The sequence below is a fragment of the Falco cherrug genome, chromosome 5 (genome assembly GCF_023634085.1).
Source record: "Falco cherrug isolate bFalChe1 chromosome 5, bFalChe1.pri, whole genome shotgun sequence".
Lineage (NCBI taxonomy): Eukaryota > Metazoa > Chordata > Aves > Falconiformes > Falconidae > Falco > Falco cherrug.
Genome location: NC_073701.1, coordinates 3344221 through 3369198, shown reverse-complemented (window position 1 = coordinate 3369198; position 24978 = coordinate 3344221). Strand labels below are relative to the sequence as shown.

The 24978-nt window shown below is 41.0% G+C and overlaps 1 protein-coding gene across 4 annotated transcripts in view; it reads right to left on the bottom strand.

The window, feature by feature from the left end:
• GSK3B (glycogen synthase kinase 3 beta) overlaps window positions 1–24978 on the bottom strand; it is a 157022-nt gene that overhangs the window by 36748 nt on the left and 95296 nt on the right. For all 4 annotated transcript variants that reach the window (XM_055712463.1, XM_055712465.1, XM_055712461.1 and 1 more), the window contains exons 4-7: window positions 20230–20340; window positions 17149–17279; window positions 15231–15337; window positions 5937–6034 (exon numbers count right to left, since the gene is read on the bottom strand). In XM_055712463.1, coding sequence (XP_055568438.1) covers window positions 5937–6034; window positions 15231–15337; window positions 17149–17279; window positions 20230–20340 — 447 coding nt within the window. The remainder of the gene's footprint in view (window positions 1–5936; window positions 6035–15230; window positions 15338–17148; window positions 17280–20229; window positions 20341–24978) is intronic.

Genomic DNA, 24978 nt, shown 5'->3' with positions numbered 1-24978 from the left:
AGGGTGAAAAAACTGCCAGGAAACTTCCCTTAGGGGTGAGGAGAGAGGACACACGTGAAAGCCCGTGTCAGATGCAGACAGGTCCTCAGCGCAGGACCACATCCAATAAAATGAAAGATGCTCTCCTACTGCTTATTCTCCCAGAAGAGATGGCTCCTCTCTTCTCATTAAGCAGTGTGACTGAATTTATTTTATTTCAAAAACTGAGCCCAAAATAGTACCTTGAAATTTGAGCATAAGCCATATAGTATAATTGCAGTCTATACTTAGCATTAGGCTCAGTAAAACTGGTCAGAGACCAAAAAGTTACGCATGGATAGGATTCATGATACTACTGAGCTTGTCTTTTCATACATTTTTCCTCCCTGCCATGCCCAACCCAGCAAACTAGGTAAAGAAGATTTTGTTATTTCTCCTAAATTACCATGAAATGCCAGTTTTGGTGCAAAGAATAACCACGCAGTCCAGAAGGAACCAAAAAACCCCAAACACACACATAATCCCCCCGGCCCCACAACCTTCCCTGCAGTCTTCCCTGGAAGACAGACTGGCAGATGCTGTCCCCCCCGTGTCCCAGGGCTGCTCAGGCAATTATTGCTGCTTCATTCTCCTGACAGAGGATCTCCGCCACGCGCGCGCACACACACATTTTTCAGAAGAGTAGGGGGAAGGTACTAAACTGAACCTTTCAGAAGATAATTATTATCCCAGGAAGAAAACCATTATGCTTCCAAGATTCCCTCGTTGCAAGGGGAATAAGGGGTAACCACTGTCTGTGAGAACTATGATGGAAGAAGTTTTGGATTGGGAGGGATATCCCAGCCAGTTTTCCCTTGATGGTTTCAGGGTGCTATAAAGCTGGGGGACCCAGGAATGCCCCCAGCCTCCCAAGCCTTCACAGCAGTCCTGCCGACACTGCTGCTCCACTGCAAGTTGTGCACACAAGCTCGGAGATTTATGGAGTCTGCCCTGACTGAATCTCAAAAAAAAAAAATCACTCTTGTAGTGTAAAAGCTCCTTCCTTTAAGCTGTATTCAGCAATATCCCACTTGCACAGTGGATTTTAAATAGGGAAGTGGCAACTGCAACCCTCCTGAGCTGCTGGAAGGAGGGCTTTCCCCTTCCATCGGGGACAGGACTGTATGACTGATCCGAGGTGCAGCATTTACTCATACCTCATTTCTTTATGTGACCATGGAGGAAACCCACACTGCCACTGTGCCTGCTTCAGAAACTGAGCACATTTCTGAAGATGTCGTCACCCGAAAGCCAGTAGGGGCATGAATTTTAATGAATATATCCGGTTACCCACTTGAGATATTCCCAGCAATGAAATAACCTAACATTTGGAATAGCTAGCAAGAGCTAAAAATAAGGAAGAAGAGTCACCATTCAAGATCAAACTTTGGAAAAAGCACAGCACATGATTTCTCTCCTCTAATAGTGGAAGTATTCAAGAAAAATGTACTTGGGTTAAATTATTTCTTCAGATGGAGCTCCAAGACAGTACTTCCCCGTATCGAGTATCATTTTGTCACAGGAAAGTGGTCAAGGATCTCTCTCTCCTAGCAAGACTGAGAACATCTGGAAAAAGTCTTCAAAGAAACAGGACCAAGAGAAAAAGAAGGCAAAATGAAGGGGACTGTTGGTCCACATGAACGAGATACTGTGGTTCTAGAGGGGCGCAGTTTTTCAGAGCAGTTTGCAAATATGCAACTGGCCTGCAGAAGCTCCAGGGGCAACTGGATGGAGAAGATCTTGCAAGATTGCTTGAAATGAAACTACATAAAGACTGCTGAAAGTGAATCAAAGTCTGACAAAAGCCAAAAATGCTTCTGATGCAGCAGAAGGCTGAGGATGTTGGGCATGCAGCCTGCAGGAAGGACAAGCCGTGCCAACTGACTTATCCCAGTAATTCCACCTTCGTGAACACAACTACCAAGGGGATGTCATCAAAAACTACATGAGAAAGGAGGACTCGTTTAATGTGATGGCATTTTTAATTCTCCAGCCTAATGCAAAAACTTCATACCCAGGTGTAGCATCCAATTGCTGTGTTGTGAAATGAACTCTGAATAATCAAAGCTGAATAAGCAACTGAAGAGACAACCAAAAAATTTATCTTGGCTCAGAAAATGCTACACAACTGACTGTGACTCAGTCACCCTGAATTGATAGGAACCAGCAGAAAAGTTTCCAAGCTGACGTCTTGAAGCAGAATCAAGTAAATGTAAGTGATGAAAGTCAGGTGCATTTCCAGATGTGTGGGTAAGTATTTTTTTTTACTATAGCCCTTTTTAGGAGTTTAAAATACTTCATTTTCTCTGCCCCTAAGTTTCAGACCTACAGTTCCAAGGAAGCCATCTGAAAAGCATTACTCCAAGACAGCTAAACAGCAGCTCACAGGTCCCAACCTGCAACCGCCCACGAAGTTCACTGCCATTCAACAACTGGCAAATCCCACAGCTTTGATTCTCCTACACAAAGCTAACATTAAAATAAGTCTGTGCTACAATGAAAGCTTTAAATAGTAGCATTCTATACCAGCAAATGGAAGAGGTGGACACCATTTGTAAACACTTTAAAAAAAAATCCTATTCTAAACGAAGTCTTATACAACCTAACACTTCACATGTTGTGCCCAAGACTTAACATTTCTGGTAATTTTTTATGCTGCAGAATTGTGTATGTCTTCAACTGTACTGCGGTTGCAGACCCCAAGTTCGCTCAATAAACACACATTGCATTTTTTATGCTAACCTTTGAAATCTAAGTTGAATTTAAGCATCTTGCTGGGAGTGGAGAAGAACAGAACGCTTCATGACTTCTTTGCAGATTTGAAAAACAAATCTACCCAATTAGATTACTGGTCACTTTTAAGGGATATATAGTAGATGGGACAGATTCCTGCCAACAGTTGGCAGAATAGAAAATTAAGACCCTCACATTCTACTGTTTCCTCATTCTCAAAAGGTAAGGAAAAATTACTTGAAATTTGAGGTAAACGTGCTGTTCTCCCTCTACTCCCACTGTGAGAAATACTTGCCGGTGGGTGCGGCATTACAAGGAAGCACTTCGCTGCCCAGTTCACGCACCTTCCCAGGCAACTGCTCACGCCTGCTCATTTTAAACATGGTATTCTCAGTTCTAGCTCTCTCTGTATTCTCACCTTAGTCTTCTGCCACGGCTCTTCTGAACAGTTTATACAAAACTTCACAACACAAGATTCGGTAGACAAGGGCACTGACAAACAGTTGACTTCAGCAGTTTGCACTCATTTTCTCTTCCAGTGCTGCCTTGAGAATACATTCTGCCTCGATAATAAATATACAGGCAGAAGAATACACGTGGCACCCACCCATTTGGGCTCACATTTTTCATTATACTTCCTTAATGATTCAACGAACATCCTTTACTGTGACTATTAATACAAGATTTATAGCATTTGTTCTCTCAGACTTTCCTATAACATACTGTCTCAGTACCATAACTTCTGAATTGAAGAGACCAGGCTTACTATAAAATCTGAGTTACCCCTACATTTGTTTCACTTAGTTTCTACATGTACGGGGGCTACGTACCTAGCAGAAATCGAGAAAACCCCAACACAACACAGGTGTGGATGGTCATTCACTATCCCCCTTTCTACATTTAAAGAAATGGTTCAGAAATTTGTTTCTGTGGAAGTGAAAATCATCATCTCAAGCTGTAATTTACTGAAGCTCAAGCCTTTACACTGGATACTCCTTTGGCTGCTGTGAGAAATAACATTAGTTTGCCAGTACTATGTATTCAGCTATGAATTGTCCAATTAAAGTTATCACACCACTCATGGTAGTGTCATTTAAAGAAACCACAGATGATACATAGGCTATCAGCAATTTTATTAAGTATTCCTCTACTTCAATACAACTTAACTCAAGTGTAAACACAGCAGAATCAGCACAACCTGAGAACGTACATGCCATAAAACTATTAGTTCACGGATGTTTACTTCCAGTACTGCAGAACTGAAAATGTCCAACTGATGCTAACAACTTCTAGCCAACTTTGAACCAAACCACAATCTCTGCTTGGCAAATATGTCAATAAGAAGAGGCCATCTATTTTCTGATTATTTTACTTTTGCACAGTGAAAAATCAAACCATTGATAAAGGCAGAGCGCTATGGCTTTGCCAAAAAGGCCCCTCTACTCTCAGACTTTTGACTGAGCCACGGAGGGACCTACAGGACTGTCACTATGATATTAACAGTTTTATTTATAAAAAAATCTCATAGGTGTAGTTTCTCAGGACTGCAGAAATTAATCAAGAAAAAACAGGACTTCTGGAAAATGTCCGAAGGGAAACTCCACAGGTTATTGCACAAATTCCTGAGAAACTCCAGCCATGTGAAGTGCTCACAGGTACCACATCTCACAAAAGCAGTGTAGCAGAAAGCAGCTTGGCACCCCGAGACACCTCTCAAAAGGAAAAAATTGTCACTTGTGCCACCATCAGTCCTACTTCTGGCAGCAACTCCAGTGATCTACGAGCGCTTCCTACATAAACTGACCCAACTTGGACATGAGGAGCTTGAAATTCACTGGGCAGAAAGGCAACAATAAGACATCAAGAAAGTCATAGGAGAAGTAGGTGCAAGACATGCAGCCTCCAGAGGAAATTTGCTGACTGGGGGATTTCCAGCAGGACAGACAAACCCACCATAACAGAAGCTAGGTTTACACAGTCAAAGACTGGAGGAGACATGGCAGGAGTCTAGAAAGGTCAGAGCACACCCCGTTGAGACTGCAGAGCAAGCCACTGAAACACTGAGCCTCACCAGCCCATGTCCTCCATGCAGGAGAATGACCACTTGGGAGTTCATTGGTGTCATACACTCTGTTAGGACACAGACACTGGCTGCTCTTCTAGTGATACACACAGACGCAAGCAGAAAGTTCTACCTTCCATCCACACATTTTGGTTTTGAGGGGTTTTTCACACGCATGCCACAAATGTACAGGCATGAAGGTAGCAGCTACGTGGCAAAACCATGGAGGAAGTTCTCTTAATACAATCCCCCTGTGGTGATGAAATCAATGAAGCCAAGCCATGTGCCTGCATCTCACCCTCTGTAATACCCCCATATTAAGTGCATAGTATAGATTCAGAGGAAAAAGATACTGCTCTCCCTAGAAATCTTGCTTCCTTCATTGCAGAAGTTGGAGGCGGCAGGGAGACTAGGGTGCCGGGAAGTCAGACACCAGTCTTTTCAGCTATGAATTATTCTTCCATGCCTCTAATTTGAGAATCACAGAATATTCACAGCTTACCAAATTAAATCAATCAAGACGTGTTTGGACATAAGTGATATATAAATGTTATGTATTCTGAAACATTAGGTCTTTTTCACTTGAAAAACTAGACTCTTTGGGTGGAAGGTACCTTTGCCCTGCATTTCCCGATTCTCCATCTGCAAACAGGAGTGCCCTTCCTCACCTTTCACCTCAAAGAGCTGGAAGGAAGGAAGAAGGCTACATATGTGAAGAATCTGGCACGAGGAAGTTTAATAACACTTTTTTCAAAGCCAAGTACTAATTGCATGCAACAAAAGAAAAAGAGCCAGATTCTTAAAGAATGAAAATCACACATTAATAAATATTGACTCAGTATGTAAGCATTATTTCTAAGCACACTGAAAGTGCAATCCTTTTAATTATATAGGGGGTTTTCCCCTCTTAAAGATGATATATCACTATGCATGACTGCAAGAGAGGCAAATAAAGATCATCAAGTTCCAAAAAAGCAAAAGTAGTGTTTCCAGACATGGTTTACACGCAACACTCCGTTACAATGGTGACAGAATATATATGTTGACAAGTTTATAACAATGCACGTTTTCATGCTGATACCCAAGGAGTAACGCAGTCGAAGCAACACTTAAAATTCCATACCTTGATAATTTCCACCAACTGATCCACACCACTGTCACCTGGGAAGATTGGTTGTCCTAGTAACAGTTCAGCCAATACACAGCCTGCCGACCACACATCTGAAAAGGGGAAAGCGCAGGAAGGTATCAGTAAAAGGTACATATCAGGCCATTTATATAAAACCCAGATATTTGAAGCTACTTTATTCTTTGCCACGTTTAATAGTATATACATCACAGCTAAAAATAAAAAACATTCCTCTCCTCAGTGTTAATCTAGAAACACAGATACAAAGCAACAGTGGGCAGACAATCTTAGAAGTCAAATTATGAGACAATGAGAACTGGAAAACAATGTTAAATGCTATAATATATAGGCATTAAAACTCATACATGTAGGGAACAGACCTGAGAACATCTGCCACCTGAAAATTAAGAATTTCCCCAAACACTGTGTTGTTTTTAAATCACATTGATCATGAACTATACAGAGGTATTATCCACCACAACAGCTGTTTCAACGTTTCTCAATGTTGAATAGACTCAATTTTTCATCCACATATTGAAAGCATATATACGTTAGCATACAAAATATACTGGAAGCATAACTTGTATCCCGTAGTACATGATGACTAAGGGATCTGGGAGACAGCCCCTCTAATTTGGACACATCAAGACCTAATCTCTATCTTAATTGCATATGCAAACTTGGCTGGACAACAGAACTGCAAGTCACAGATCTGGTCAACAGCATCCACGGAAGAAGCCATCAACTAATTTTCACACATACACAGCCACATGTAGTTCCTCTATATGAAGAAAATCTTCATAATCTATTACAGGTACATTTCCTTACAGATAAATAAGACAATTAAATACTACAACAGCAACTTAAGAATGCATCTAAGTGTCCTACACAATATAGCATTTCATTTTTGAAATTTATTTTGAACAAAAGAGCTAACAAAGCAGATGCAGTGAACACTGCATAGCAGATGTTTGTGAGAATCTGCTGTAACTGAGCATGAAATACTGAAGTTTAAGCTGCTCAACACAGTAAAAGTATTGCACCTAGATGCAGAGAGAACTGCTTCCCCAAAGAAAACAGACTGAATATAAGGCTTTCTAGAAAAAGTCATCATTTGTTCGATGTATATCTGAAACGTTGTACTGAAATCTAACCTCAAACAAGCAATCGTTAACAGAAGATTTGTAAAGCCTACAATACTGGACTGCTCCAAAAGGGAAAAGAACAAAACCAGTCCCCCTCCACCCATCTTTAAACTCTATTACGTTTACAAGCTAACCTTCCCCCACAAATCAATAGCAGCATCACCACAACTCAAAACCCAGAGAATTTACCTCCTGAGGTCTGTTCCAATCTGAGGTAATCCACGCTACAACAATGATCCTTATTCCCCCAGTGTGTATGAATTCTGTCACTGGGAAGCAGGATACACACAGCACTGTCAGTTATGGCTAAAGCTCTGTGTAAGGAAAACGTCTCTGACAGTTCTCTAAACAGTCTGTTATCACTTTGTCACAACCACTAGAGACTGATGCAAAAAAATAATTTAAAACCCCCAACTTTCAGGAATTTAAGATTGGTAACAAAATAATCTGCAAGTCAGAACACACTTTTCATTCCCTCATTTCTAAATGAGAGAGGGGCTATGCAAAAATACTTCCCTCTCTTCTCAAGAAAGATATGGTTCAACTGGAACATACAGTAGACCAAAAGCGCTGCTCATTAATGCAGCTTTCAAAATCATTCACCTCTAAGTCACGAATGGATGCTCTTTTACACAATGCTTTAGTACAAACATCACATCCTAGAAAGTAACTACTTACAATATGAACAGCAGTGAGAAATAATCAGGAGTTTTAGCCTTGAATGTCAACAAGCAAACAGACCAGATTAGGCTTTTTCATCTTTCAGTCATATTTAACAGAAGCTGATGTGGCCACCAAGGTGCTAAGATCTCTTTTGGATAACAAATGAAGGAGGCATCACGTAAAGAACATTTAATTATGTCCAACTGCTAAACACCATCTCTCCCTGATAGCTCCTGCTGTTGGACGAACACATACAACAAAGATGATGCAAAGAATCACTTTTTATGTCATGCAATGCATACCGGGCTTATATGAAATTACACAACAGTTCAACAGATAGCAAAGACTTCTTCAGAACTACTAAAGAAACAAATTCAATGTACTAAGCGGCGTACTGTAACTTAGAAGTCTATTTAGGTACTCAAAGGGTTTTGAAAAAGCTGAGTCCTTTACACCGAGTATGCAAAACAAGCGTTACCCCAAAGCTATAATCATTATTTACAAACTTCAATCCTTATTTTGCACTAAAAAGAAACATTACATGGGAAGGAAAAGTATTCGGCAGAACATACACAAACCCAGAGCTGACATAAGAGTAAGTCAGCATTCACAACTCACTTCCTTTTAAAGTTTTCCAACTACGCTAGCATGATTTTTTTTTTTCAAATTAGACCGTGGCTTTTTAAAACTGTTTTAAATAACCTCTGGTCTGGTTGCTCCTTGAAGTTGGCTTTGTGCTGGTTTATCCTTTCCCAGTCTCCCTTGATGCCTTCGCACTCCACCGCCCAATTTCAGACAAGTCTGAAAGGCAGAAGTCTCGCATCCCTTACAAAGGTTGTGTGTGGGAGAGAATCATTGGTGTTGCTGCGGAGGAGAGGGGGCTCAGTCCCTGTGGGAGGTGCTGGGCTTGCCCCCACCCTGCCAAACCGCAGCTGCAAATGAGCCCATCGATGCGCAGGTGCTCACTCAAGCAAGAAGGCCAAGCAGAAACAAGCAGAGGACAGATGAGAAAGCTAAGGGCATTGCAGGGGGAGACAGGAGAAAAAGCAAGGATGTAGGTCATGAGGAAATAGCTGGGGAACTCTGAGGAATACTTGCTGTATTCATGATGGGTTTAACCCATCAAACATGCAACAAATCCATCGGAAACCTGTGTGGTTCCTTGTGCAGTGAAATCTTCCAAACTGGGTCATTTAATGCCTTGTTAAAAGTCTCCTTAACCTTCCTTGGTTTTCCTTGCCAACACTTAAAACACACACTGAAGTAAGCTACAGGCATTCCAAAATCCCCATTCTTCTTCCAGGAAAGTAATTTCACCCACTTCCACATTAGGACTTGGGCAACGTTCCCTGGGCGAGGAAGTGAACAAACCCTCGAAGCATCCTCAACGAAAGCCTGAGAGCAGAGGCTAACTTCAGCAGCTGCAAGCAGGGATGTCAACAAAACGCAATTTACACAGGTGTTTACAAAGCCCTGGTGAGGAATGTACAATAAATGGAAAAACTGAGAAACTTCAGCTCCACTGGAATTTGATGGCATAAATGCCATCAAATTTAACAGGACTAAAATCTAGCTCTGGGATAGTTTGCCTTACCCCCACCCCCCCGCCCCGCTTTGAATCTGGCATTTTAAGATTTAATCTTCCAAATTTGGATGGTAACATTTTTCTCAACCCTGAAGTAAACAGTGTACCAAATTCTATATTTAAAGACATGTTACTTAAGAGAATCGATAAGGTAGTTAATAGCAGTTTTTGATAGCTCCTTCCCAGAACCTGTTCTGCCTTAGCACAGTCACAGCCAATGATTATCGGTAAATAATCTTTCAGAGCAAGCTTGCGGTGCAACTACCCACTCCCATGGGAGGGAAAGCATTTTCTGAACTATTTCTTTTTAATATGTGCACATGAATTAAGGCAAAACATGACTACCGTTCACATGCTTTAAACTAGTTAATAAGAGAGAATCTTAACAGAAAAAAAGCCAACAAATCATTCTTATGTCAAACTATTGGGACAATGTGAAATTATAGGAGAAAACAATGAAACATAGTAATTTTAAGTATAAGGTAGGCAAGGCTACTCTCTTCATACCCTCAGTGAAATGCAGTCTGTACGGACAGTACATGCAACTGCCAGCAAAAAGCAACCTTCAAATAAGCTTCTTTAAGATAGCTTTCACATGTTGTAATAGTAGCTAATGCCCAACCTTTTTGTAAAACGCTTCAGACAAATACGATTTTCTCATGAACTACCTGCACAAATTTAAGCACACAAGAACTCATACAGCCTCTTATACTACAACACTTTCCTTAAATTCGTGTTTATTACTTTATTGATCTTCACAGTTGACATTATTAGACAATGCCCTATGTAATTCCCTTGCTTTTGAATGCCATTCCAGCATTAGAGAAGCATTAGATTCCTTTTCTTACAAAGGAAAATTTCTCTTTAGTTTAGGCAGAGGCATCTGGCAGGACAACCTGCAAAATACACTCCTTGGCTTCACTCTCCAAGTGGGCAATGGCTATTTCCAGTGGTCTGTGACAGAAAACTCTGTCTACGAATTTCATTTTTGTGATCTTAAGCTCTGCTTTTCCAAGCTGAGGAGCTGGCACTCTTCTTCATGGCATAAGCAGCATTCATTGTATTACACTCCAGCTCCTGGAACTTGCTAGTTGGAGGACATGAAGAAAAAAAAATAAAAATTGAGCCTACTCTCATCCATTCTGTACAAATTAAGAACTTTCCTTTATCTGATACTTATGGGACACATTTCATTTACCTTTCCACACTGCACATTCCACCCCACCCCCCACCCCCCCCATCTACTCATCTCTGCCTCACTGTCCTTTGATCTTGATGGACTTTCTCCCTCTTGGGAAGTGATTCAAAGTCACTGCTCTGGAAGCTGCAGAAATAAACTAGCAGGGAAGAAACCAAGAGTCAGAAAAGCAGCCCTAGGAAGTCATAAAATCAGCAGCTTCTAGCTGCCAAATGCCAGAGCCCAAAGTGCTTTTCATTGCTGCTTGCTTGGAACCATTTTTGAGATTTCAGAATGAGAGCAAAACTTCTGGATGACGAGCATGTGTGCTATGTTGGTGCAAGTTTTGCACATGGAGACACCACAGATTATGGAAACAGAATAAGGCTGAAACCTGAGAACACTTGGAAAACCTTGCTTGTTCCAGTATTGGGAACAAAAGCTAAACACAGTTATCTATTATTCTGCAATGAGGAGATGAAACTACAATGACAGGTAATAGAATAATTACGTAAATTAACACACGCTTACTTTCCGCATTAAAGGTTGCCCTCTGAAACACAGAGGCAAGTACTTTTACTGTCTGGCAACAGGTTTGGGACATCTCATGGTGGTTCTTCCCCAAGAAACTCTGAGACAGCCCAACTATGCACACCTCCAGAGGCCCTTCTGCTCCAGACTGCCAAGGTGAAATACCCTCTCCCCCGGTCTTAACACTTGCTAAGAAAGTGAATGAGTAACTTCACGATACTTATTTTTGGATACCCCAAGCGAAGCCAGCAATACAGCCAGGCAGATCAATCTTTCCCTGCCAGTGGCTATAAATGTTCCCTCTGGAATGCTCTCAACTCCACCAGGGCAGTGATGGAGAAAATGCACCGAGACCAGCAGACCCTTGTTATCCAGAAGCATCGCCACATCCTGGTGAGCCCCCCCTTGCTCCATCACCCAACCTAGTAATTAGACGTATGTTATGGAGGTAAAGCTTAACGCACAGCTTCTTTTTATACAAGAGGATCACATGGCAACAGAACATCTGCACCCCCCTGCTCCTACCTGTTTGTCCCAGGACGCTGAAGGGGAACGTGGGCAGCCATCCCACAGTTTTTCAGTACCTACATGACCAGTGCAGCCAGCAGCATGCCAGCCACATACTCTGGGATGGCCTAACACACACACAGACCGTCAAGGAAGAACCTTCAGCCAAAATGCTGTCAAGGGATAGCTGAAGAGCTCGGTTTGCAAAAAAAACCTCCTACTAAGCAGCTGCAGGAACGAAACTATGTGCCACCCCCAGCAAGCCTTCGGGACGCGCACATACTTGCAGAATTCACAGTCGAAGGTGCAGGGAGGCCCAAACTGTACAAGCCATGAAGGCACCCAACTGACATGAATGCTTGTGCCTGACCACTGAACGATCCCTTAAAGCTGTAATGCAGATGACAAAGCTATTACAGGCCTGGATTTGTAGCTATTTGGCAAAAGGGATTCTTTAAAAACTTGAATAGGTCATTTCCCAGGTCATTATTTTAACAATTGTCCCAGGTCTGCCGGATGACACACACACAGGCATTAACTGCAGTAAAAGTGTTTTGACACTACCCCTGCTATCATATATATTTAAAGACAGCACTAATGCAGTACTTTACAGAAGTGCAACAAACACTAAAAATAGCTCACAGCCAGGGGCAAAGGGACTTTTTGGGTAAGACTAAGTCATGCACTTTGATGAACTAATCAAGGTAGCAGTTAAAAGCCAGATTACAGTTTTGTTGCGACGTCCAGGATAGAGACACACATCCTGCAACCAACTTTAGTTTCTGCTGCATTAAAGAGCAAGTGATGTTGCAAGGATGAATTTGTATGTTAAAAGACAACCTGGATGAAGCCAGACAGCCTAATGCAACTACTAGTTACAGTGCTAAACAAGATGACTAACTACTGAAAGGGTCGTGATGCAGGCTGGCTGGGCTATCTGTCAGTCCTGGGCCACCACAGTGTCACTGACCAAGCTTAACAAAGCACTTCTTCCTCAGAAATACTTTCAAACATTGCAGAGCTTACGGTTGTATCAGACTGCAGTAACGTTAACAACCAACAAAAACCTTAGGAAAACAACCAAATGCCTTGCAGATAGCATTCAAAAAAATTCTACTTAGAACACTTTTTGGCTTCATGGTCTTCACTGAATATTCACAGTTTTTAATGTAGTTTTAAGATAGTATACTTAAACGGAAGAGTGAAGATCCCTACCATACACGTATGACAGGTTTTTTGTTACCACACACACACACAGAAGTGGATTCTTATACAGAGAAAAAGACTGGATAGCAGGAAAAGGCTGTTGTGCTAGCAATTCAGAAGACTACAAGAACTAGAAAACACAAGAATGCCCACATTAAAAAAAAAAAAGTTTAAAATGCAATATTACAATACCGGAATGTTTCTCAGTTCCTTGTACTTTGAGCTACGGATGAAGTACTGATAATTAAATGTTCCTTCCTCTCCCTCTCTTAAGAAACCTATCTGTGTGGGTTGGCTGGTGTACGAATAACGCTGGTTGAGTCTGGACGAGCAATCCTATGTGACATGGGGAAGAATTCTCACCGAGCGCTGTGCTGCCTATCTAGCAAGAGCTAAGGACTGTTCAGGTATTTACCATCACAGGGAACAGCAGCACCACAAAACAATCCCTAGAATTTCTAACATAGTGAAGAACATTGTGAAACTGCAAAGTTTGCAAAAGCATTTAATTACTGCTCAAGTCCCGAACGCGAGGTTTGTGTTGAGAAGGAAGTAGAGGGAGGAAAGGAAGGAATATTTGTTGAACTTCGTTTTCAAGCTATTCTGTGCCAGTTTCAAAGAAGGGGCTTAGGGGGACAGGTCTGTTTTTTGTTGTTACTGGTTTGTGGTTTGGGGGGAGGGGGGGGGGGGCGCAAAAGAAAGTCTGAACGACAGTTAAAATTCATGATTATTTTCACAAGTGGAAAACTGACCCCTCACTTCAGAATGCTATTTTTATTAGAACTACTTTAGGGACCAGTAGCTAAGAAAACAAAAATGGAAAGAGCAGTTTTAAAAAGGGTCTGGGGAAAAAAGTGCAAGATTAAAGTCATTATACAGTTGGAGCAAGAGACATTTCACAGCCTTATCTATAAAGCAGTCTCTTCTGGCGATACCTAAAACGTTTGTTTTATCCAGTTACCCTCTGAAACAAGTTGTCTCAGTGCATTCTGATAACGCAGCTGAGCTAATCTATTAGCTCTCAGCTGGCAAAAAGATGTCAGTCAGGACCAGCCACTTTCCCCTCACTCATGAGCTCCTGCCACTTTACCTGGGCTCTGCTGCTTATGGGACTACACAGAAATGCTAATTCAACTCACTAACGCAACAGAAAGTTAACCTAACCAGAAGTCTCTTGATACTTAAAGCTGAATCAGCATGTTAAACAGTAAACTGTGAGAGCTGGGGCATCCAGGGGCAAGAAAGGGCTGGGGCTGCCACTTTAGGCAGTGGCCAACCATTCCATGAGTTCTGCCCTTTTATCTTTATTGTGCCATTACTTTCTTACAGCTCTTCAGACTTGTTAGAGTTCTGCATCTTTCTTTCTACTGGGCAGATATGCAAGTGTTGCTACAACATGTACTGATGAAGAGTAACGGGGAAAAAATGAGCGAGAGCAATTAAGTCTTCAGAACACTTCTTTTTTTCAGTTGAAACAAGCCAGCCAGCCATTAATCTGTTAGAAAACACTAGCTTTAATCATACTTTAACTGGTTATAAACATATTCCGCCAAGACTTGGTCACGATGTCCAAACCCTTTTGAACATATTAAACCTCGCTTAAGTGACTCAAGTCCACCAGCAAGGTAAAAACTTAGCACAATTTTGAGGAACCTGAGAGTCAAATCTCATCTCTTTAGCACTAGCACTTAGAAGGAGCCCAGGGAATATCTTGACTAAAAAAACCAACCCTGAAGTTACCCACAACCAGCCAACACACTGCTGTTCATTTTTATGATTTTTCATTTGCTGTTCATTTTTAGGACTCCACTGTAAGAAAACCTGGCTGTTACCTGTCCTCTGCCAAAACCTCCAGCTTTCCTAACATTGCCATGACACAGCTATGTGCAAAGGTGTTGGAAAGAAGTCTTCTTCGTGTTCAAAATTAATGACCAAAGGACAGCAAAAGCTAACAGAATAAGCTGTATCAGAAAGACTGCTGTATATTAAAACTATCAAGAAAGTTTAAAGCCAGTCTTTAGTCCACATTTTCCCTCCCGCTAAAAACTCTTTACTAAAAGCCAAGTAAGTTACAGAATTATTTGTGTCTAGATCACAGCATATCAGAAGCAGTAGTTGATATTTCTACACTCATTCTTTACCGGTTATTTTAAGTCATCAAACGGCTTGACATCTCATACCTACTTTTAAACTAAATGGCTAAATTACCTGGATTTTTTTTGTTTGAAATCAGATTTCCTCCCATACATTAAAAAAGCCCCTTTCTTAATGTAATTGACACTGGAATCTCAAAAGGCATAGAAATCACAGCAGTCGTCTACCAAATGCATACATTTCATTAGAAGCGGTACCTAACCATTCACAGTACAATTCTGTCTGGGGATTACATCAGAGATCTCTGGAAAGCTTCACACTTTACTACAGGATAAAAACTCATGGAGTTCGTACAGACTTCAACAAATACACATACATACCTATACTGGAGGTATAATCGGTGGCTCCAAAGATCAACTCTGGTGCCCTGTAGTACCGAGAGCAGATGTATGAGACATTAGGCTCTCCACGAACCAGCTGTTTTGCACTGAAAAGGAAACAAAATAATAAATCTTTCAGTAATTAATAGTTTTACAATATTGCAGTGCAGACCAACATTAAGCTTTGGCACTCCTCACCCATCCCCAATTCCTAAATGCTAATGTACTGTGTTCTTCTAAACTGATGAAAGCCACGGACTCGATGATTTACCATGAGATCAGTCCAACCCATGAAGCAGCTCCTTATACTGGACATTGCAAAGGAAACTCTGACTACAATCTAGGTGATAAATAGGGTCAGATTTTTGGCTGGCAGTAGCCTTTTGCCAGGTACAAAGGTTTGTTTACAAAGAAGAAGAGGACAGAATATGGTTCAGTCAAATGTAGTTACCTTTTAAGGTTCAAAAGTTTTGGATACTCACCAGAACTAAGAGTGTTTTTTTAAATTTTCTATTTTTTAGTTCCCATCAGAATATTCTGGCTCTTGGCCATTTATGGGAGCGTGGTATGAGGCAAAAGGGGTATGAGGAGACAAAGCAGAAAACCTTTGCCATTTTAGTCACATGTTAATAGTCCACGAGTAACATGAAGGCTTCATTTATACTGCAAGAGATCAGCCACAAGGGATCTAACCTACACTACTGCCCCAACCACTGCCTTTGGGAGAATCTAAGAAAATAAAGGAACACGGGAGCACATTACTTTTGGAACATGAATCTACGAACATATTATACTTCTTCCTTAACATCAAGTGTTAAGATGGAAAGGAGCTGGAAGACAAAACTGCTCTTTCAGTAATACGACATTCAACTAAGCAGCACCCAACCCAGCAGAGTGACATGCCAGCCAAATCCAAGGTCCAGCCTTCCAGACACCCCCCTCAGCCTCAGGGAAGAAAGATTCCCACCACCCATTTAGCCTGTTGTAAGAGGTCTCACTTTTCTTTTTCCATACAGAAACTACAATTAACAAATTCCCACCGTTGGCACAGAGGAAGTACCACCTTTTTATGCACTGTTACTTCTGAGTTTCAGTGCAATTCCTATTTTGCTCCAACACTTGTGAGGTAGAGCTGAGGAGGAGATTCCTGAGCCACGAGGCATGACGATGCACTGCTTGAATAACCACCATCTGACATTCCTACTCACTACGGGCAAGCGAATTTAGCAACAGCAGCTTCCATGACCTCTCGCACATATGCCCTAACTATTTTAGTCTGCAAAGTTATAGCACAATCTAAAAACTGAACTTCCCTGGAGAAAAATCTGTCTTATCTCAGAGTGGATTCCCAGAATTTCTGCATCAGTTCTAAGATGGGGGCTGGACCCTAAAGGCGATTCACTTGAATGAATATTGGAAGTAAATGTGGCATTGGAAACTAGGACACAAATGTCCACTATGTAAGAGCTTCAGCTAGAAGTGGTGCTTCTGATCTTGAGCCCCTACACTATTTGAAATACTAAGTGAACTGGTGTACATAAAAGTAGACTAATAAAGTGTAACATTAGCCTTTTTAGGTTACTATGTCATTGCGCTTGTCCTCTCTTCCCCAAACCTATTTCACCCTAATGTTTGGTTGTACTTTTCTACGGTGCAGTATTTTCCCCTATGTGACAGAGTATTTATTTTATTTTTCCAATACCTGCATAAGTAACAGGCTTGAACTTTAATTCCTTCCCTCTTGATACCCTCCCCCCCACATGAACTCATTTTGAGAGGAAAACAGAGTATTAATAATTTCTCTTTCAAAACTACAAATTATGACCCGAGGAACACAGAGGATTTCCTTTCAAAATTGCACCAGGTTCACTTTGAAGGAAGCTCTTTCCACCAGGTTTCAGGCCACAGATGCACTTACCTTCCAAAGTCACAGAGTTTTAGAACAGCTGTATCAGGGTCCAGCAAGAGGTTCTGTGGTTTTATATCCCGGTGGCAGATCCCAAAGGAATGGATATAGGCTAAACTCCGGAACAGCTGATACATGTACAACTGGAACACAGAAACATTGCATAAGGCATGCTTTCCCAGTCAAAACAGGGTAAACAATTCATTTAGCACAAACTCTTTATTAGAAAAGAAAATCAAAAGCACTCAAAAAAGACCCCACTGAATGCATTAGTGCTATGAAGATGGGCAAGGTATTCACATACCTTCTCCACTCGCCCCTTGCCACACACCTGCACATGCAGTTCAAAGTTGTTCACTTGTCCTTTCAAGAATAAGCACAACTTCAAAAAAAGATTGTGCCAGCTTTACAACGTTTATAAATCATGGTAGTCATAAAAAACATACACAGAATAAAGGTGTTGCAGTTCGCTTTATAGAAATGAAGTATTCCAGGTTATATAAAAAAAACCCCTAACAACAAACACCCAAACCACAGAACTAAAAACACCACCCCCCAAAACCCCGAAGAAAACCCTTTAGTTGATGAAGTTATTAACAACATATTAAAAGTTGCCCAAGGACTATGGTAGTGTCTCAGACTGTCACTTGAGTGAATCTCCCAGTTTCTCTCGGTGAGGGGACAGACTCATTTTAATTTCAAATCTCTGGACAAAAAGAGCAGGCAGATAAAAACAACTGTTTGGAATAATTTTATGCAAGGCACAGCAAACAAGTATGCTGAGGGAGAGTTTTCTCTGCCTCTTTTCCAAGGCTGGCTAACCTTAGCAAGGGGGAATACAGCAAGGGGAGATGTTAGGGAGCCAAGAGCTTCACAGAGCAAGATTACAGGGCAAGGGGAGGATGTCCAGCTACTGGAGCTACACACTTTTGACTATGGAGAATAATGAGCTGCTAGATATAGTTAGGACTGTATAGCACATACAGTCATAAAGACACGGGAAGCTCTGTTTCAAGGTTGACCACAGGCTACCAGGTTATTTGTTATCTTTGTTGTGTCCCCCACAAGGTTCCATTTAAGATCAAGCCCCAGCAGGACACTGTACTGAACACGCACCTCCACGCTTTCCTTTTCTAAGCACATTCTCCACAGTTCACCTTTAACGGTCTGTAAAGCCAGGTGCAATTGCTAGATATTGATATCAGGTCATGTTTGCCTCACTTTCACCACTATCTTTGTTTTTACACTTTCTCCCTCCCTTGTTGTTTGGTTTTTTTTTGTTTTGTTTTTTTTTCCTGTTGTTTATTTGGTGGGGAAGGTAGGAACAGGAGGAGAATCACTTGAATTTTGGCTTTAGGCCTTTAGTTTTCGTATTTGTTTTTGAAAACCACAACTCTGCACAAAGAAAAGCAAACACATTTTCTGAATTGCCTGTTCTAGACACGTTATGTATTGTGCAAGTGGATTGCAAAATTATGCAAAAGACTGCTCTAACTTGAGGAGGCAAGTCAACACATGTGGGATTTAGAAAGTATACCTTTCATCTCCACACAGTAAACCCAAAATTTCCAAGAATTTCTTACAGCATGTTAGAAGTTACAAATAAAAATTAACAAAAAGACCACTAGAAAAGCTTCCCTGGACTTCCTTAACAGTCTTTTTGTTAGCCAGGGAAGAGCAGCTCTCTACCTGCCTAGGTATCAATCAGAAGTGAACGAACAGGTATGATCTGACCTTTGTGTAGCCAAGATGCCCGGAAAACTGCAAAAGCTTCAGCGACACCAAGGTAACATGATCTTTTTAAATACAGGATTATGAGAAAGGTTTGCCTTGCCAGAAAAATAAGAACAGCCTTCCAGGCTACCTAGAACAAAAGTCCCAAGCATCCAGCAAGGTAAAAAGAGTTCAAGCAGAATTTTCTCTCAAACTGTCAGGACAATTTTTCCCCAAGTTCCCATAATGAAGAGCAATTAGAGCTAGAGTACTGACAAAAGACGTATGTAAACAATTTATCAAAAGCTAAGCTAACAGAGTCTGGGGAGCACATAACCTGAAGACACGCTGCTCCACCAACTGACCAGTGACCTTGCAGTAGAAATTGTTACTGCTGTATGATAAAATTCAGTGCTTTCTTAAAACACAAGCACCAGTGCTGCCTACTGCTGAGACATGCTATTTACAATTTATGCATATGCAGTTATGGCACAACACTTTGTTATTGGAATAATTACTATTTGTAGCTTTCACCTTTGTAACTTTCATCATCTTTCAATCAAATTGAAGTTTTTTTCTTAAGCCCACCCTCACGTTAAGCATCACACACTTTTAAAGAGGAGTCTGGAGAAATCAATATGAATCAGGAATATTTGTCGCAAATTTCCACTTAATGTTACCTGGATGCCATGTTAACAAGTTAATGCTATGTGAAAACATGACCATTCACTGGCACGTGGACTGTGGTCACCATAATATATGAAATACAATTATGAGACCGAGATGGGTCCCATGTTTGACAAAAAAAAAAAAATTACTTATTTGAACTACTTTGTAAAAAACAAAAGATGCAGACAACTTTAGTGAGGTTTTGAGGCTACAACGTGCGTACAAGTATCTTACTCCATGTAGCTTTTCAAGACAAGAGCCAATGATCTCCAAATGGGGACAAAAATACGCCTTTCATGTCCACAATAGATATGCAAGGAAAAGTAGAAGATAACAGATACGAGAATATTACACTTCTGACATCCTCTTTCTGTTCCTGACCTTTGTACTACTGTGTCTTCATCATCTCAGAAAACTGAACCTGCTAACCTGGCTGATGTCAGTCTCTATCTAAGCTGCTTCAAAAACAAAACACTCTCCCATCCTGCCCCCATTCGAAGATTTCTGTAAAGCAAGAAATCCGGAGTGCTTACTTTAAGCCTCTATTCTTCCTTCACTGTAACAAATAATATTCTAATTCTTTTTTTCCTTGCCTCGAGATGTAAGGGCTCCTAAGAATGTCAGAAAACTAATTATGCCAGAGAAGAGGTATCCACAGAGTCTATTCCTTTAATATCCTTCTTCATCTAACCATATCTATCAGTTACCTACCTTGACATAAATCATAGGGAGTGTCTGTTTGGCCCGACTGTAATGTCTGGCAACTCTGTATACTGTTTCAGGAACATAGTCCAGCACCAAGTTGAGGTACACCTCATCTTTCTGAAAGAGAATAAAGAGGAAAAAAAAAAAAAAAAAAGTCAGCAATAGATGTGAAGCACGAAGTACAATTAAAGCATTCAGAGAAGCCAACAGGATGAGAAAGCTGTGGACATTTTAAGTGTATGTCTTCAGTGGGAATGTGAACTGTTGCCACGCTGTTTGTCCTTCAGGCTTTCCAATTGTGCACTAATACTTAAGTCAAACTTATATTTAAGGTCACATTAATTAATATGCTCTCAAACATAAGGCATTTTCGGATTACAAATGGGGACAAGGATATAATTGTTCTGCCCAGTCAATATTTTCGTTAAAAGATATTTCAAGGTGACATCTGCATAATTATTTAGAGCAGTCTATTAACTCATTAGACCCTCACCCGCCAAAACCCAAGTAGCGCAAATTTAAAAGTCCCAGACTCACTTAACAACTACACATATCAAAAAAAAAAAAGTTTAAACGCCCTGAACCTGTTAGAAATGTTACTTTGCTCTCACTAAATTCTTAGCTATTAATAATACATATTAATCATCCACAGACAATAAGCCAGTGCTCACGTTTGTAACCATTCCGTTTACACGTCTTATGATGCCCCAGTTATATCCAACTTAAACATACAAACTTATTCATGGCAACAGGTCTAAACCAAAGACTCCAGTATCACTTTTAAGATCTAGGATCAGGTTAGAGGTCTGGGTGAACGTAACAGAGAAGCAACAAAAGTAGCTTTCAATAAGGTACTTCATTACAAAATACGTTAGCGAAGGAAAGAAGGAACAAAGAGGAATGAAGTGACAAAGTACTATAATCACATAGTGCCTAATTGTGGAACAGCATTTTCGGCAGTAAAACAGGTCTTAAAAAGACTTCTGATATTTTAATGCAGTCTTCTGTACGAATTCTATCTGGACTGTGAACACATTTAATGTTGGGGGGTGCGGAGGTGGGTATAATTAACTGTATCAACCCGAAAAAATATTTCTGAAAGTGAGGTGAATTAACCAAAAGTAACCTCTCCTGCGCTTGCTGTAGCTAGATCTTTCTCTAGAGAAAGGCAATGCATAGAGACTATACAGATAGAAGCAGTACAGAACTCCCAGGTCTTCAACTGGAGTCCCTTGTCAGCAGGTCCCCTGGCTATGTATCTTAATGCCCGAAACCAGACGTCATTTAGCTCCAGCAATTGAATAATGTGATGTGTTTGGTTTTGGGTTTTTGTTTTTGCCCTCCACCTCAATTTAATATGCGACTTAACACATCACTTCAAGCACAGCATGGTCTGTTACCCTCACAGTGCTCAGTTCTCCTCACCTGCCTCCAAGAGCCGCAGTCTCCAATGAGCACATGGAAACACACACAGAAATACACACCTTGAAAACCCAATATGCAAAGAACTGCTGGGTTTGTGCGCTGTTAGAGACCCAGAATTCAGGATCTCTGTTCATCATAACTTGGCAATAAATGCTCATATTTTCAGGACATTTTAATAATTCTTACCAATACCTCCTAACAGGCCATGTCACCTTGCAAGGCCCTGCCTACACTCTTCCCTACAAAAAGGATGCTCTTTTTTTAATAGCATTGCTTAAGTGACAGTGGTAATAACACCAGCATTAAGCAAATGCCAATGGCCCACTTACTTGTTTCTGCTTTTATGGTATTTCTGCAGCACAGACAAGGAGCAGCCGCCTCTGAAACCCTGCCTGTGTTGTGCCTCTCCCAGTGCCATCCCAGGAACTGCGTAACAACATAAGGGATCTGGGGACCAGGCTGGAGAACAAACTTTTTGAAATGGATGAGGAGGGACAACTACCAGCAGTACAGAGGAAAACCCAGATAGCTCTGGAACTCCATGGATATGCAAATATATGCAAAAAACCAATGTACTTTTATTTTAGCACTTTCCCTTCTGCAACAAGAGAAGTTCTTTCCCTGACTCTCACTTCAAACCAATAAAAATCCACCATGACATCTTCTTAGGTCAGAGCCTTCAAGGTATTAGTTATAAGATAAGGAAAATAAATGTCCTGAATTTTCAAAGTTAACTTATGCCTGGTAAGGCAACTTGTACACCAAGAGAGAAAACAGTCGCATGAATATGAATTCTGTTTCGTTCAGTGCAGATACAACCTGATGAATAAGTTGAATGCTTGCCTCCTGGAGGATGGGAAAGTCTTACTGGTAGCAAGTCACTGCACAGAGTACTCTGTTACTAACTAAGGTTGATTACTTTCATTTGAGGATTCATATGCCATGTATCAAAAAGATTTACATGAGAGGTTAGAGAGTGAAAAAAATGTGAGTAAAATGGAATTATAGTGATTTCATTATCCTCTCATAGTAACAGGCAAAAAGAGACATGTAAAACAGTAATACATGTGACCATAAAACCCCATCTATGCTACCTCACAACAGCGAGTTTTAAGAGTTACACTTCATACCACCTTTGCTTTGCTTTTCTCTCTTCCATTTATATCTTATGTTCTTTTGGAAATGGAACTAATTCAATGGCATGACATGACACAAGTACAAAAAACCTCAAGGCACCTGAGTTGGAGATGGAGGTTTTGCCCTCACCCACCAACGCTTAGGAGTTTTGATGCTACCCACAGCACTTGAACAAACAACACGGGTTTTGCGTGGTATTCCTCCTGTGTAAACACGTATCGCACATTATCACCTAGAACATGAAGGCACACGAACACCTTTCCCCCAGCCAACAAACAAGTTTTGGTGTACCATTTGACGTACCCAAAACCTTAATATGCAACTCTAAAGGCAAGGCTTATGGTGTTATGTATGTAAGTAGCTGCATATTCCACTCCTACCACAAGCAACTGACACTTCAGAAGTGCTCTAAATGACTACTTTCATGAATTAAAGATGATTCAAGTGTTCTGACCTACCTCCTCCTGACGTCACCTGGCACAAATCTGACAAACACTCAGAATACACTTTTTAAGAGCCCTCATGCTTCTCTGTGAATATAAACTGGATGAATATCACATCCAAATTACCTGGATTCCCCTGACCAAGATTGAGGACAAGCTGGGAAGCAGTCATGGCCTGACAAGCTCCGAGGATGACGTAACCTGGGTTGCCTACCCCATGCATTCCTCCTAAACATATTTTTCCAGTGACCCAGATGTATTGCAATAGGAAACAGGGTCAGCGCAAAGAGCTTGCCAAATGAGGGCAATTGCTTGAGGATCAAGCAGGAGGATCAAGGCTTATCTTTCCATTACAGGAAGCCTTTTTCAAACCTTACCATGTATTCCACATGTGACTTGTTTCCACACTGCTGTTTCAAAATTGCTGGGCTGGGAACAAACGAAGGTAACCTAACCATCAGAGCACCTCTGAAATGCCTCTGCAGAGAGCAGAAAAGTCCAGAGGAAACTGCATCATATAAATGACAAAGCAACAAGATGTCATTAAAGTAACTCACTTCTTATAGACTTTGGGATTGAAGAGATTATTAGCTTTCTTCAGCAGGTCAAAAGTTACATGCACTCATGTTCCGCTGTGCTTGCTGCTAAGGTTATGACCATGTACTCTTTAAAATAAGAAAGGGGGAGGGCAGGAAGCCAGATCCTGAAATACCGGATTCAATGTATTTCATTAGGATTTTGACTTTAGCAATGCGGTTCATGAACCTGCAATTGCCTCCAATGTTTAGAAGCTGCTCTTTGTCACCTGGCAGATAAATCCTCAGCTGACAAACACTGCTCCAAAGTGAGCCACAGTGAAATAACTCCCACCTTGCCACTGAACCGCTCTGCACCTCTCGAGAACCTGCAATTCAGGCACCGCTTCACTTTGGCTGGAAACACTTCATATAAGTAAATACTAATACAGACTAAACCATAACAAAAGCATGAGACAGACTAGGACACAAGAGCCAAAACATTCTAGCAACTTTTTTTTTTTTTTTAAACTTGTATCAGGAATTGCAGATAAAACAGGTTGCAAGCACACAAACTACTCTAGCACATGAGCGTTACACAGTATGTGGCTGAAGACTCTGAGAAATGGAAAACATTGCCCTACCAACACAGGAATGCTGCACAGAGGTCTCAATCTCCACTTTTAAAACTCTTCTCTCCTTCAGTGTGTTTTAAGCACCATCCAGTTGAGCTTAACTGTGGCCTATATAAAGCAACAGCTATTGAATTCAAATATTCGCTCATCTGGATTGTTCCTTGCAGGGGAAGCTCAGATATTCCTTCTATATGATCTTCCCCTCACCTCAGCAACCTCAAATCAATCCTGTGTGGTTTATACCAGCTTTCATTAAATTTCTCCATTCACACTACATTTACAACATACATGTATAAAACTGCATGTTCAACGTTACTGAGTCACAGGCCAACCATTTCCCCAATTTACCACCAACACGATGACAGAAACCAGGGAGGTCGTACATCCAAATGCCAGACTGAGGGTCAAAGGGAAAAAAAGAAATCACAGAGTGAACTCTGAAGAATATGTCACCATCTATTAAGATGTTAGAAGTTCTCCCGAATTGTCAGTCCCACCTGGAATCTAAGGAAAATTTCTCTGAGTTTCAAGTAATAGGATAAAAAGGTAAAGAAACTATTCTGGGTGCTCTTTCTTCTCAGGTGACTGAATTTTACTGGT